Source organism: Aspergillus caelatus (genome assembly GCF_009193585.1).
Source record: "Aspergillus caelatus strain CBS 763.97 unplaced genomic scaffold BDV27scaffold_50, whole genome shotgun sequence".
Lineage (NCBI taxonomy): Eukaryota > Fungi > Ascomycota > Eurotiomycetes > Eurotiales > Aspergillaceae > Aspergillus > Aspergillus caelatus.
In genome coordinates, this window is record NW_022475313.1 from 33693 (window position 1) to 48969 (window position 15277).

At 48.0% G+C, this 15277-nt stretch overlaps 6 protein-coding genes across 6 annotated transcripts; 3 read left to right on the forward strand and 3 right to left on the reverse strand.

The window, feature by feature from the left end:
- Positions 1 to 33: 33 nt before the first annotated feature.
- BDV27DRAFT_155868 (type I polyketide synthase) lies at positions 34 to 2174 on the forward strand (the record flags this gene model as incomplete). The annotated part of the gene is made up of 4 exons (XM_032072226.1): positions 34 to 195; positions 264 to 679; positions 732 to 1248; positions 1329 to 2174. 4 exons carry the CDS (start codon positions 34 to 36, stop codon positions 2172 to 2174), a joined length of 1941 nt encoding a protein of 646 aa, XP_031929562.1.
- A 2845-nt stretch (positions 2175 to 5019) lies between these two features.
- Positions 5020 to 7402, reverse strand: BDV27DRAFT_125183 (glutamate--tRNA ligase MSE1). Its single transcript, XM_032066266.1, has 7 exons — positions 7054 to 7402; positions 6922 to 6994; positions 6829 to 6866; positions 6348 to 6761; positions 6036 to 6293; positions 5805 to 5971; positions 5020 to 5749 (listed from the first exon to the last, which is right to left on the reverse strand). The coding sequence occupies exons 1-7, from the start codon at positions 7321 to 7323 to the stop codon at positions 5131 to 5133; spliced, it is 1839 nt and encodes a 612-aa protein (XP_031929563.1). The 5' UTR covers positions 7324 to 7402; the 3' UTR covers positions 5020 to 5130.
- Positions 7403 to 7520: 118 nt separating this feature from the next.
- On the forward strand, positions 7521 to 9719 carry BDV27DRAFT_125184 (putative DnaJ domain protein (Mas5)). Its single transcript, XM_032066267.1, has 6 exons — positions 7521 to 7691; positions 7755 to 7781; positions 7857 to 7915; positions 7975 to 8428; positions 8491 to 8668; positions 8723 to 9719. Coding segments are annotated over exons 1-6 (1275 nt in total). The 5' UTR covers positions 7521 to 7690; the 3' UTR covers positions 9279 to 9719.
- Positions 9720 to 11596: 1877 nt separating this feature from the next.
- BDV27DRAFT_143573 (IlvD/Edd family dehydratase) lies at positions 11597 to 13663 on the forward strand (the record flags this gene model as incomplete). Its single annotated transcript, XM_032070125.1, has 3 exons — positions 11597 to 12187; positions 12245 to 12399; positions 12448 to 13663. 3 exons carry the CDS (start codon positions 11597 to 11599, stop codon positions 13661 to 13663), a joined length of 1962 nt encoding a protein of 653 aa, XP_031929565.1.
- Positions 13664 to 14123: 460 nt separating this feature from the next.
- BDV27DRAFT_125187 (uncharacterized protein) lies at positions 14124 to 14945 on the reverse strand. Its single transcript, XM_032066268.1, has one exon. It carries the CDS (start codon positions 14846 to 14848, stop codon positions 14669 to 14671), a length of 180 nt encoding a protein of 59 aa, XP_031929566.1. The 5' UTR covers positions 14849 to 14945; the 3' UTR covers positions 14124 to 14668.
- Positions 14124 to 14945, reverse strand: BDV27DRAFT_125188 (uncharacterized protein). The gene is made up of 2 exons (XM_032066269.1): positions 14540 to 14945; positions 14124 to 14431 (listed from the first exon to the last, which is right to left on the reverse strand). The coding sequence occupies exons 1-2, from the start codon at positions 14617 to 14619 to the stop codon at positions 14293 to 14295; spliced, it is 219 nt and encodes a 72-aa protein (XP_031929567.1). The 5' UTR covers positions 14620 to 14945; the 3' UTR covers positions 14124 to 14292.
- Positions 14946 to 15277: the final 332 nt, after the last annotated feature.

Below are 15277 nucleotides of genomic sequence, written 5' to 3' on the forward strand. Positions count from 1 at the left end.
TCTCCGCATCACATTGGCCAAAGGGTCATCGTCATGGCCCAAGAAGGGCTTTTCTCCACGAGAGTAGTCGTGCTGTCTCATGCATGTATCCCAATTCCTGACAGCATGAGCCTCCCGGATGCCGCGGCCTTCCCTTGCGTTTACGGAACTGTTATTCTAGGTCTTTTATACCAGGGAAGCCTGCGGAAAGGACAGGTGAGAATATGAGAATATACAGAGCCCGAGCCCTCTGTGTTTAACACCTGAAAAGCTAACTATTTCAGACTATACTGCTACATTCAGCCTGCGGCGGTGTGGGCCTTGCAGCAATAGCTATTAGCGAGATGCAAGGTGCGGAGATATATGCGACAGTAAGGAGTGACACTAAAGCGGAATATCTGAACAACCGATTCGGAATTCCAATAGACAGAATCTTTAACCCTCATAGTCAATCGTTTGAGGTTGATCTGATGAAAGCAACGAAAGGCAGAGGAGTTGACGTCGTTTTGGATTCCCTAGCAGGAGAGCTACTGCATGCATCCTGGAGATGTGTTGCACCGTTTGGAAAAATGATTGAAATTGGGAAAAGAGATCTTATGGGTCATGGTTCTTTGAGCCTGGCGTCTTTTCTAGAAAATAGGTCTTTTATCTGTGTCAGCCTGGACAAGGTCTTGTTGGAGCATCCAGAAGTTTACTCGCAGTAGGTTCTCCTCGTGCCATCGGACAGGGCCAGTGCTAATCATTACGAATAGGGTGGTCACCGACGGGTTAAAGTACATTCAACAAGGGCTTGTTGAACCAATCCGGCCGATTCGGTTCTTTCCCGCGACTGAAGTAGAACAGGCTTTCCGTCATATGCAGAAAGGAGAGCACATCGGAAAGGTTCTTATCCAAATGCCAGAGAACCCAGAAGCCCTCCCAACTTCGCCAGATGCTCAGCTATACCAGTTCTCCCCTCAAGCGTCCTACCTGATAACTGGAGGGCTTGGTGGAATCGGCCGCTCTATGTCCCGGTGCATGGTTGACAATGGAGCGCGTGAAATAGTATACCTGTCTAGGTCTACTAGGAACGCTAATTTCATATCCGAGTTAGAGGCACAGGGCTGTCGCTGTACCGTTGTGCAAGGGAGTGTGGCAGTGCGGGAAGGATGTACAGAAGGCTCTTCAGAGCTGCGTCTATCCCTTGAAAGGAATCTTTCATATGGCAATGTCTCTCAAGGTACGGGTTCCCTAGGTAGTCTTCTCATTCTGCTCGTCTCTCGGCATTCTGTGAACTCTTGCTGTCTCGCATAATTTGTTAGAATGAGCATAACACGATCTATCTTTCAAGCAACTAACTCAAGATTTAGGATAAATCATTTCCACAGATGACTCACAACGAATGGCGTACTGCACTAGAAGCAAAATTGACTGGCACGTGGAACCTACATCATGCTCTGAGGCAGGTTGAAGGTCTCGAATTTTACCTACTTTTCAGTTCAATATCCGGGATCCTAGGACAGCGTGGTCAAGCTAACTATGCGGCTGCTAATGTGTTCATGGATGCATTTGTTCGGTACCGCCACTCTCTTGGACTCCCAGCGTCAGTCATCGATATCGGGGTAGTCGGGGATGTAGGATATGTCTCAGAAAGCATCCAAAACAGCCAAGCCTTAAAGACGGCATTTCAGGGTTATAAAGTTATTACAGAGCATGAATTGCTCCAAGCGATTCATCTCTCACTCACCCAGCAGAGCGAACGGGCTAGTATGAGCCAGATGGCTATTGGGTTATCGCCCGCGAATGACCCGCATCGTCCAACTATACTCTGCGACCGGGATATACGAATGAGGCTGTTATTTTCCAAAGGGATAGAAAAATGTGGAAACACCAGTGACTTCAGTGAGATACCCACACTGTTAAGAAAAGCATTCGAAGACCCGGAGTTTCTTGGTACACCGACAGCCTTAGGCATTGTTCACCAGGATATTGTACGAATATTGAAATCGTTTTCCACAGGTGGCGACAGCATAGGGCTTCAACAGCCCTTTCATCAAGTCGATCTGGATTCCCTAGTTATGACTGAGATGCGTATTTGGATCCAACGAGCATTCCAGATCGAGATGGGGATCCCAGAGATCATGGGGGCCGGACATATCGATGGACTGTCCCATATTGTTCTTCAGAAGCTGGAAGAAAAATGCAAGACGATGTAGCATTCAAGGCCTTTTGAGGGCAAACACAATTTATGAGAAAGGCAGCATAACTGAATGTTCGATTGGAAAAATTTCAATGTGACAGTGCCTAATTGCACCCAGAGTTCAAACCCAATATACCAATTTCGACACCAAAGCTATTAAAATGAGTCAATGTCGCGATATGAAGCCCGTTCCCTGCCGAGCAACCTTGATCCTGATTTCCGCGACATTGGATAGTTCCTTCTCTTGAACCATCACTATAGTATTCCTTGATAATGTAAGTAGGATAACCTATACTCTAGGCAGGGCGAAGTCTTACTATACCATAGTGCTTGAAATTCCATGGCTTGCCAGCGTTCATATTCTGTAGATATTGGTATAACTTCGCGCTTGTACAGTTTCTGGAAGTTGACAAAAGTAAAGATAATAACCCACAGGTGTGCCATCACCCTTGCTATTTCCTCGAAACATGTCGCCTCTTTGTATAGCTCCAAGATCTGCAAATTCCTGGTTGCCAATAGGAAACGCTGCTAGAGCATAACCAGTGATATTGTTACCGGGGAAGTTTTGCTGGAGGACTATATAGGCGAGGTATGTCAACGAGCCACCAAGTGAGTGACCAGTTAATTCTCGGGGAACTGAGCTAAGAGACGTTCGATTTCTGCGATAACCTCACTGTGTATTGCAAGCCATGGGCGGTGGATCCCGTTCATGATTCTTGTTCTTATTGGGAAGTATATACCCGGTATGTCAGGTGTTACAGTGGCAGTATCAAAGTCGTTAGCTGAAGAAGCTAGAAGCCAGATTTAAAAAGCTATTTAATTTTAAGCAGACACTAAAAGGGGCTGACATAGCTATCCATGGAGCTAAGTTTAGAATGTCGGCTTCAGTAATATATGACTACGCATGGGGAAAAGCCTAAAAAGCAGGAACACTCTACAAAGCACTTTTAAAAGGATCAGGTATATGGGTACAGGAAACTAAGGTGCTTATTAGAAAGTAGATAACATGTAACCTCCGTATCATGGACAACACTCTCGACCATATTGGTATCCGCTCCTAGGATAATAGTTGCATAACTACGAGTATATCTTTGCTTGTTTCGCACTGATGAAGGCATACTAGCACTTGTAAAACTTCGACCCACTGTTTATCATTGGGGTCGATAACTACTAGCTGCCCGACTGGAACTCTGCATTTCCAGAGGTTACTATTCGCTTCGAAATCTGCTGGCCATTCATAGACTTTGCCCTTGACTGTGGCAAATAATATTGCTATAAATGTCCAGGCATCGGATAGCTTTGTGTTCGCTGGGGGCCATCCATAAAGAGTAGGGTGATATAAGTAAGTATCCCTGGTGTTTACCGCGTGGCGCTCGACTTATCCGCGATTGACTACTATCATATCGGCGTCCGCAGGATGTCCATGATTGTATTTGCACACGGGGGCATTGAGGTATGGACGTGACGCTTCACAGCTTTGTAATGTGTTCTTAGAGTATAGTCCTAGTCTGGGGATCCTGGGGTAAGCAGCTTAGACGGAGCTGTTATCGTAAGATAGGATAACGAGGGAAGTAACGAGTAGTGGAAGCGCTCGCAAGGTGAGATGTCAACAGCGATATTGGGTAGGTATAGGTCCTCGTTTACAAAGAGCCCGGAGCAGGCACCATGGAGTGTTCCTTATGCATACCGTTTAGGAGTAAAAGTGTTAAATAATCGATAGGGGGTAGGCTTTTCAGTATAGCAATGGAAGAGAAGACAATCTGGGGGTTGCTTTGATTCTCAGAGCATCAAGAGGTGAGAACCTGACCACTCAAGGAGTGCCGGCAATAGCACATGTAGGTATAGACTAAGGGAGTCGTGTGGGTCCATTGCTCTTGCAAGATGACTGGTCCCACACATTTTGCCATACATGATGGTTCTCGGCTACCAGGATATCCTAGCGATTGTTCTTCCAATTCTGATGATTGGCAAGATGGCGTCTCGCAATGAATAGCTATACAATCTAGCGCATTAAGACACTTGTCAAGGCCTTGGTGGCTTCGATTATTATGGACAGACTTGAAAAGCTCCGATATCATCGGACAGGGTAAGTAGATTCACAAGGCCTCTTGAATGTAACCAGCACCTGGCACAACGTGTTGCCGCTTCATAAAAAGGATACCTTCATTATCGAGTTAATAGCTCGGTAAGATCGGTATCCTTCATGAGACTCTTGTCCTTAAGGTCTTTGGCCCTGTGAAACTGCCACGCAGCCTTTGTGGCGAAAAAATGCTACGCCCCGACAGATGGTCTTGTCGTAAGATATTTACTATGCAAGACCACGTCATATACTTCTTCGTGCTTTTCTGCTTCCTATACAATGTTAGTTGTATCATTTGCTGACTAGATGCACAAGAAGGGGAAGAATTACACTTAATCAGCTAAAAGGGTATGTTTCAGCACATGCCCTACACTTCTTTTCTCGATTTTGATCCCCTGATATCCTTGAAGCATTCTATCTATTATAGGGACTCTGTTTAGAGTGCTGTTCGACATGGTAATAGAGATACTACTTTCAATATGGGAATATGTAATCTGCGTGTGAGGTCCCCGGTGAAGTCGTTCACGTTGATTGGTCCCTATGGTAGGGTTAGCCTTGGGAAATAATGACTGTTTGGCCTCTCTTCTGTTATAGGGTTATCAAGAATGTAGTATTCAATTATGAATCATCTGGATACCTTAATATTCTAATGTTTTGTATGTTTAACCTATATTGAACATATAATTTGGAGGACAAGGTAGCAGGAACAAAGTAGGAAGGTTAGGAAATTGAGAAGCGTATTTGTGGACTAATCTTACGAAGATATGGAATGGTTATCGACGTGGGAATGAAGTAGACCCTTCATTGAATAGAGCTAATTTACAGTAATTCTCTGGAAAAGAATTGTACATGTAGTATACATCAGATCGAATAAATCATACAAAGACGGGAATTATGACTTAGGAGCAAGTGAACCCATCCAGGTTTTGTCCTGATTTTCACTAGATTTGGCGCCCTTCGCCACCCTAGTTGGTCCTGCGGACTCATTCACCAAGCCCATAGTCATCTGCCGCGCCTCTTCAAGTCGTCGCAAAGACTCGGCACGGCCCAGAATCACCATAGCTTCAGGGATACCTGGTCCCGGTGCGGAGGCAGACAGTGCCCATCGTAGATAGTGGTAAAGCTCTTTCTTGAAAGTCTTGTCGGCAGCGACTCGGGCCTTTTCCGCTTCCTCGGTTGATCCGTAAGTGCCCGCGTCTGATTCTTCAGGGAGGATGGAGGAGGCACCATCGTAGGAGGTGATATTGTATTTGTGAGTTTCAATGGTCCAGTGGGCTTCCGGGACAAGGCTGAGGGCTGCTGCAGCTGTGTGGAGGGCTGTCATGGGGACAGCTTGGGATGGGGACTTGCTGGAGGAAGTAGCTGGGGTATACGGGGGTCTATTAAGAGTAGTGGCGAAGAAAGTGGAGTTGCGCTGGACGAACTCTGATGCATTCGTGTAAGATTTGGCGTCTGCACGGAGGAGAGGAGGAAGATACTCCGCTAGGGAGCGAGATTGAAGGATCGGTGCGCTATAGTTTACGTGTCAGACTCGGGCATAATGGAGCTGAATGGAAGGGGCCGTACAGTTGTTGTGAAGGGCATGTCTCCTCCACAGCCCTAGAGACTCTGGAAACCATCTCTTCAAACTCGGAACCACCGTTTGTGGCAAAGCGCTGTGCGTGCGCCTTCTGTAGGAACCAAAGCTTCTCAAAGGCAACAACAGTGTTACCTTTAGTGATTTTGAGGTTAAACTAAAAATGAGTTAAATGCCTGTTCCGTAGCGCCTTAAGAACTTGAAAAAAGTGCCGAACATACAATTTGCTCCAGCTCTTCAAGGCTGAAGATGTCTGACTTTTGAGTGTGCGACCAGCCTAACAGAGCGGCAAAGTTTACCAGGGTAGCGGCGAACACTCCCTGCGTATCCTTGAAAGAGGTAAGATCAATGTCGGCATTCCGCTTGCTAAGCTTCTGCCCAGACTTGTCCACCAGAAGAGGTACATGGCCGAAACGGGGCGGCGTCCACTTGAAAGCATTGTACAAAGCGACATGCAGAGGGGTAGAGGGCATCCATTCCTGTAATCGAGTAGATTAGCAAGTCACTTCCGAGATAATCTCCTAGGAACTCACAGTGCCTCGGATAACATGGGTAATCTTCATGAGATGATCATCAACCACATTGGCGAGATGGTAGGTCGGATGTCCGTCCGATTTGATCAAGATGGGGTCGTCGTACACCCGATCAATCAAGTCCAGCTTGTTTGGCGAGCGGTTCTGGCCGGTCTTCCCATAAACAATGTCCTCGAACATGGGATATCCTTCCACCTTCAGCCGAACCACATGCGCCTCTCCCTTGGCTGCCCTGTCTTCGGATTCCTCGGCTGATATCTCCACACATTTTCTATCGTAACCAGGGGGTAGTCCGGCTTGACTACGATGTCTTGCGAACGCATCGAGTCGATCCGCAGAGCAAAAGCATCGGTATGCGTGTCCATTGTTTATCAGATCATGAGCGTGGGTACGATAGATGGCTGTTCTCTCGGACTGCAGACAAACCACTTAGTATAGCGTTCTTTGGGGATAGATCGATAAGCGTATTGGAGAGCCTCACCTGTCTATACGGGCCGTAGGGACCGCCAACATTAGGACCTACAAACTGCACGTCAACTTCCGAGCAACTTTGTGTTTCCGAACGAATGCCAACCTTCGTCCCATTGCAGCCCAGCCCATTGGAGATCCTCATAAAGCCTCTGTTCAGCATCGGGAATAGTGCGTTTCTATATCCATTCGTCCATCAGCCTCCGCGATCGACCGATAAAGTGTTCTAACGCCGCACCTGATCGGTATCCTCAATTCGTAGCAGAAACTGTCCTCCTGTCCGCTTAGCCAAAAGATAGTTGAACAAGGCCGTCCGCAGGGACCCTAGATGAAGATATCCGGTTGGCGATGGCGCGAATCGGGTTCTCGCGGGGAAATCAGGCAAATTCGTCTTTTTGTTGCCGGCGCGTATAGTCTTGCTGGATGCAACGGAGGAGTAACGGGCTCTGCTGCACTGGGTGCAGATCCACGGACGACGGGCAAATAACACAGGATGAGGACGCCTCATGGTCGCGAAAGAGGGCCCGATTATGGGGAAATAATCCAGGGCAAGAGCGATGGTGAATGGTTGGATGGGGAGGTGTTCCTGTGAACCATCGGAGGTTTGCGGCGAGACTCCGACTGGGGAAAAAAAAGTAAAGTTTAGAAAAGGCGGACTGAATTTTATTAATTTTATCAGCTTAATCCCCATTTGCCGCTTACAATCAACAAACACCTCCGGGCTTCCCTTTGCCGTCCTTTAATTTTCTTCAGGGGTCTCTTGAGATAGTGTTTTCTCAGAGACATATTTCACTTGTCTTTCACCTTTCTTTTGGGTTCAGTTCAGTCTCATTTTTATCCAACAGTCGGGGACCCTCTCCGCAGCCGCCGCTCAAAGTATGTGATCGTTCCCCTCTCAGCCTTTCATTGCTGGCCTTGCTGACTTACTCTCTAACGCAGTGTCTCAAGCTGAAGTTGACCTCTACGGTATAGACCTTGATTCTACATCCTTGTGTTGCACGAAGTCATGATGGAAATAATTAACACTATTCCTTCGATTAGAGGTCCTCGGAATCGCCAACAGCGCCAGCAAAGATGAGATCCGCAAGGCTTATCGCAAGGTACTGCACCTTAGTCCTGATCGCCCTCCATAACTACTGACATATCAAACCAACGATAGGCTGCGCTCGCAAATCACCCTGACAAAGTCCCCGAGGCCGAACGTGAAGAAGCCGAGATCAGATTCAAGGCCGTCCAGGAAGCTTACGATATCCTCTACGACGAAGACAAGCGTCATTTATATGACACACACGGAATGGGCGCCTTTAACGGGTCTGGAGAACCCGGTATGGGCGCAGGCCCCGACCTAGATGATATCCTGGCGCAGATGTTCGGTGGCATGGGTGGCATGGGCGGTATGCCTGGAATGGGCGGTATGCCCGGAGGACCGCGCGCGAATAAACCACGGAGGAGCCCGAACGAGGAGCAGAAGTATGAGGTTAAGTTGGAAGATCTGTACAAGGGCAAGACTGTGAAGTTTGCGAGTACGAAGAATGTGATTTGCAGTTTGTGTCAGGGCAAGGGAGGCAAGGAGAAGGCGCAGGCTAAGAAGTGTGCTACTTGCGGCGGACAAGGTATGGGAAATGGACGCTTGGCGCAAACGAAGATTGGATTGGCTGACGAATGACGTTTACAGGTGTCAAGCAGGTCTTGAATCAGATGGGACAGTTCCTTACCACGTCCACCGTGCCTTGCTCAACCTGCAACGGAGAGGGCGAATTCTTTAGCCCCAAGGACAAGTGTAAGAAGTGTAAAGGAAAGAAGACTACGGAGGAGAGGAAGATCCTGGAGATCTACGTTCCTCGAGGAGCAAGGTGAGCTATGCAAGCCATCAAGAGGACCCAGTCAGACGCTAACCTATTGTGCAGGGAAGGGGATAAGATCATTCTTGAAGGGGAAGCCGACCAAGTCCCAGGACAAGAACCCGGTGATATCGTATTCCACATTGTGGAAGAAGACCATGCCGTTTTCAGAAGGGCTGGGTCAGATTTGACCGCTACCATTGATGTTACAGTGGCTGAAGCCTTGACCGGCTTTTCTCGAGTCGTGGTCAAGCACCTTGACGGCCGGGGCATTGAACTACAACACCCCAAGAAGCCGGGCGATGTTCTGTCCCCAGGACAGGTCCTTAAGGTTCCTGGAGAAGGTATGCCCATGAAGCGCGGCGACGAACGCGGTAATCTGTACCTAGTCGTCAACATCAAGTTCCCCGACCAGAGCTGGAAACCTAGTCCTGAGGTCCTGGAGAAACTCAAGGAGCTGTTGCCCAAGCCCGAGGCTCCGATTCAGACCGACACTGTAGACGAAGTCGACTATGATCCCAAGGGTGACCTGGATGAATTTGGTGCTAAGGACGCTCATGGTGGCTCTGCATGGGAAGATGATGACGATGAAGGTGAACCAGCTCAATGTGCGGCCCAGTAGAGGCCAAATTTCCTTTCTTTCTTGCAATTATACCTTTGCCGTTTTGTGCATTCGTTGATGAATAGATCTGTTGGATGCATTTGGGCCAACTCTTCTCTGGCATCATGGGCGTTCACGGGAAAACACTTGTTATGAACAAAGTGGGAAAAAATTATCCGTATTGACTTATGACCGTTGTTGTTGTTACCATATTTTCAGGGCGTGAATAATGCATGGTAGTATTAGAATACATAGACCAACTCAGCTTCACGGAATGCCGTCATCCGATGCTTTTAAAGGGTCCTTAAGCTCCACTTTCTGGAGCCCTGATCAGTCGCCCCCGTGGGGGGAAAGTGTGGGATGGACCCATGACCAATGACTTTCTTGGTGATTTGTAACTAATCTTTTTTCCTTTTTTTCTTGTCTACAATTCGTTGCTATGGCATCCACGGTGTGAGTATATATCAAGTCTATCATTCAAGAACATTACAAAGATGTGTGGCATATCTTGCTCAGTCTCCTCAGGAGCTTTATCTAGCCCAACAATGTTGCAATAGCCTCGAACGATAGGAGAGAGGTCGTAGATTGAGTTCCTGAACAGGCCCAACAGGTACTACCTGACATGCGTTCTGGCACTCGGACTTTATGATATTCTACTAGAAAGAGAAATCAAGAGGGTATTAGAGGTAGGAGAGGAGAAGTATTACATCGAGCAATCGCCTATCGACAGTTTCTACTCGCGATTAGTGTTGACAGCTCACGAGGCACCAGGAGACTGGATACCGTGGGAAGACGTGAAAGGACCAAGACATGTCCGTGAATGTTGCTCAGATGCCGCGTTAGTCACTATATGGTATAGTGAAAATTTACCCAGATTTGCTAAACTTAAGCAATACCTAGCTGCTCAACATCGGCCTTGTAGAGGAGTTTCATCACGTACAGCTAATGACGATGCCCGCTGCTTGCGCTGCAGCCGAAACAGAGTTGTTGAAACTATCGCTTCTTTCTTTGAAACTGTGTCCGAGAGTTGGCTTACAGTCTACACTAGGCTATAAACTCTGGCAGAAGGAAGTGCTAGTTATCGCTGGCTATACTCTGTGGTATGACAGTGAGAAAGATGAAGGGGTGGGTCTGGTGGTTTTCAAAGCCTGGCCTGGTATATTCCTGCTTGTAACCGCTGCTTGGCATATAATGAGTAAGTCGCTAGGAAACTTATGCATATGAATATTCTAGGCGCTATTCATAAAGCGCGGAAGAAGATGACCCAAGATGCTTGTGTCTTTGGTGTGATTACCGACCGACGTGTGGTATTTTAAAGTCATATTGTCAACCTTTCGAAGGCAATAGACATAATTTGGTGTAACAGCACCGACATAACTGAGACCTATATATACTTTCGACAATGGCTGCACAAGTGTTAGCAAGTCCAGTATCGTAGGATAGCCCCCCCCCCAAAATGGGAAATCTGATTCTATAATGCACAGGGCGAAAGCATTATGTGGAGAAGGGAATGTTAACGATTCGCGTCGAATGACAATGGAAAAAATGGCTTCCTGAAACTTGATTTCGTTGTTGATCCTCAATAAGTTGCAATAAGCATTTCGCTATCATGCAATTCGATACTGAACGTGTATGGAGTATGTAATAGCTTCGGCCCACCGTAGTGACTCGCCGAATAACAGCAACTAGAGTTGCAAGTTGAACATAATATCATGCTAATCTGCGGCCGGGATACATGACTCCGGAAGTAATTTATAAACGTGATGTCTGGATGGGATTAATGGACACAGCAGATTTGATGCACCCCCATGCGATGCTTTATGATACTAGCGTGGGGTAGAAGAGCAATTGATGGGTCTCCATCATTTGCCCCCACAATCGACCAACACGTACCGAGAATTCATCCCAGCTTTTTGACCCGAAGAATGGGGATATGATGGGGGTTCTTGCGCGGTCCTTATTTAAATGGTCCTGCATTCCCGCCACCCGATCTCCCGTCATCTCTTGCAACCCTGGTTTCGGCATTAATACGGCTGTGGATGTCGGAGATTGTCCGGGATTGTTCGGCATTGATTGTGTCCCGCATTTGATGTGATACCGGAGAAGATTATTTAATCTCACAACAGTTCGTCTTTCTCCAGGTTATTTTTACCATCCGTAAAAGCGAAGATAATTAGGCAAAGGTAATCACACAGGAAGACATATAGCCATATTGAGATTTCAGTAAAGAGAATCGCAGAACGAAAGTGGCTAATGGCCTTCTAGCCCGCGATCTAGTACCGACTGATCATAAATAATATACGATCGAGTGTCGCATTATCCCAGATTTTCTCCCGACCATGTCGTGTCAGTCACGCACCTCGTGTGAGGGCTGCTCCTGCAGTGACGGGGGCAGCCGACCACCAGTGAACATTGAGGACTGTGAGAGTGAACTGCTTGCCCTTCGAAGGCGCACAGTGGAGCTTGAGAAAACTCTGGCATCAATGCAAGATGGCCGGCCAAATGCTAATGCATCAAGGCCCCGGAAGTTACGGTCGGCCAACTGGTTTAATTGCGAGAGCGACCCAGGCATGATGGCCCTCTACATTGAGCGGTACCTCAACTATGGCATCACCCGGGAAGAACTGATGTCCGGTAAACCAATAATAGGAATAGCACAGTCCGGATCCGACTTGTCTCCATGCAATCGCCATCACCTAGAGCTGGTGAAACGGGTCCGAGAAGGCATTAGGTCCGCCGGAGGGATTGCTTTCGAGTTCCCCACGCATCCTATTCAAGAGAGTAGCAGGAGACCCACCGCCTGTATCGACCGAAATCTGTCGTATCTGGGTCTGGTAGAGATTCTCTTCGGATATCCCTTGGACGGTGTAGTGCTCCTGACGGGCTGCGACAAGACTACTCCCGCCGCTCTGATGGCCGCGGCTACAGTGGTGCGTGATTCCCCGTATCCCCGCTCATTTGCTCATATAATTGACGTTTGTTCGAAGAATATCCCAGCAATATGCTTGAATGTCGGCCCAATGCTTAACGGTTACGTGAAGAACGACCTGGCGGGGTCCGGCATGGTAGTGTGGAAGGGTAGAGAGATGTATGCGGCAGGTGAGATCAACAAGGAGGAATTCATTGACTATGTGTCCAGAGGGTATGTCCATCGATAACTATGGAAGCCCATTCACTGACGATGTAAAAGTGCACCATCAGTGGGACATTGTAACACGATGGGAACAGCATCAACTATGAATGCTTTGGCAGAAGCGCTTGGAATGGCACTACCTGGATCGGCTGCCATACCGGCTCCGTATCGTGAGCGTGGTCAATGTGCTTACGAAACAGGTTTGCGTATTGTTGAAATGGTTCATTCCGATCGGAAGCCCAGCGATATTATGACTCGGGAGGCTTTCGAGAACGTCATTGTAGTTAATACTGCTATTGGCGGCAGTACTAATGCCCCCATCCATATCAACGCCATCGCCAAACATATTGGGGTAGAAGTTTCACTAGATGATTGGGACCGACTCGGATTTCATATTCCACTACTGCTGAACATGCAACCGGCCGGTGAGCTCTTGGGAGAGGAATACTATCGGGCGGGTGGGCTACCCGCGATTATGGCGGAGTTGCTAGACGCCAGGAAGCTGAACCCGGATGCTTTAACATGCAATGGTTACACAGTAGCCCAGAATGTCCGGGACAAACATACCTGGGACCGTCGAATGATCAAGCCGTATAACGAGCCACTTCTTGGAGATGCAGGTTTTCTCCATCTTCGAGGCAGTCTGTTCCAGTCTGCCATCATGAAGACATGTGTTATATCGGAGCCTTTCCGACAAAAGTTCTTGGAGAATCCCGAGGACCCAAATGCCTTTGAAGGTACAGTTGTAGTATTTGATGGACCGGAGGATTATCATCACCGACTTGAGGACGCTTCCACCCCCATCGACGACAGAAGTATCCTGGTGATGCGCGGTGCCGGCCCATTGGGATACCCAGGTGCCGCCGAGGTTGTCAACATGCACCCACCTGGACGGCTCTTACGTCAAGGGGTCAAATCGCTTCCGTGCATTGGAGACGGGCGACAATCGGGAACTTCCGGCTCGCCATCTATCCTGAATGCTAGTCCCGAGGCAGCAGCGGGTGGGAATTTAGCCCTTCTTCAAGATGGGGACAGACTCCGTGTTGATCTAAACAAACGGCGCGTTGACATCCTTGTTTCCACGGAGGAGCTGGAAAAGCGGAGGAAGACACTAGAAGCCCAGGGGGGCTATGATGTGCCGGAAAGTCAAACTCCATGGCAGGAACTGTTCAGGCGGGAAACGACACAGTTGAGTGATGGTATGGTCCTCCGAGACGCGGTAAAATACCAACGACTCGCCCAGCGATATGAGAACCCTCGGCACAATCATTGAAGGATGAATCTAGATACCACCGATGTAAGGAGCTGTAATGATTTGAAATACCCATAACAAGGCTCTTTCGCAATTTTTCGGCTGTCCCGGAGGTGTGTTCTCCGTATAGAATTCCATTATTCGGTCGGGATTTCTCAGGACCGAACTGACAGTGGCATCGATCACAACTGATTCACGGAGAAATTCGACCTTACCCGAGATCCCGGTACCGTACTGTACAATAGTCTGTAGTGGCTACTTCGATAGACATAGTAGAGTCAGGCCATTTAGAAACAGAATGATTTGCCTAGTAACGGTGGCACGGACTCAGTCTCAGGAGAGAGTCGTGCCGAAAGGGGAAGGTTGGAGAAGTTGAGGTCGGAGAGTGAGAGAGTACTAGTAGTAACTTAGAGAGTTGGTTAGTGTTCCATTTTAGTAGTCGTACTGGAGAAGTGCCAGTCATGGGATTAGACCCCCTCCCTTTGACTTCCCCTCTTGACATGCCATCTTCATGATCACGAACATTCGCTACTAATACCACCCTTTTCAGCTGCTTGTTTATTGGCTGACTTATTTCTGTGAAACCACCTTAACCACCCCTACCTACGGAAACGATAGTGTTGAATCTACTCCGTAGTGGCAGCGACATCCTACAGTTTTCGAGTAGGCAGACATGTTTCGCCGGCGCTCTGCATACTAATTAAGTCTTGGAATATCAGTCCCACAATGATGGAGATAGTCACAGTTATTCCGGTCAGAGTTCGCAGAATTGCCAAGGCCCTAAGAGCGGTGACTATTTTGCGTTTCTTGCTTTCCCGAATCCCCCCAAGTTATGGCCATGGGCCATATCTCGTCACTTCCAACAAATGGCTAATGAAAGAATTTGACTGGGACTAGAATCCTGGCGAGTGAACCGAGCGCCCTGAGTTTGAGTTACCAGCCAATCCCACCAATTCAGCGCTAGATAACACGCACATGGCTGGGGGATTTGACCCGGTCTATATCATCTACGAATCCACCCGATACCTACAAGAAAGCCGCCCAGAGAACTAAAACAAAGAGTATAAGGAGAGCGAGAAAGAAAGCAAGAAAGCAAGAAAAGTTTGATAGCTTACCAATGCGTAAAGCCAAGAACGGGTGTCTGAAGATGGCGGTGGTCTCGAACCATATCCACCCGGGAACCAAGCCAGGAGGTGGACGCGACATCACCAGTTTCTCAACTGTCTGGCGCCGATCATGTAATTGTTAGCAATATTGTCGACTGCCAAGCAATTGAGTCATGAAATAAAAGGACACAGCTGAGACCAATGGCGGAACCTATGACAATTGAAGTAAATGATATTCGACAGTTCACCACACACACACCATTAAAAATTTATAAAAATATCCTCCGGGTGTGGACCGGTGGGTCTCGGGTTACCCGCGCGCAGAGTTTTGAGTTTGCCGTTGCAGCCTTGCAAAGAGTTACAACTAAGAACTTACTCCTACGGAGTACCACCGATGGACCCGCGTACTTGCTTAGGGTCTAGCCTGCAATATCAGAAAATTTTTTCTAGCCACAGCTGATCTCAGACCGCCCCTGGTTGTCAGGCACCCACATCCCACTTTCCCACCATCATTTTTAAAGCTGTTCCT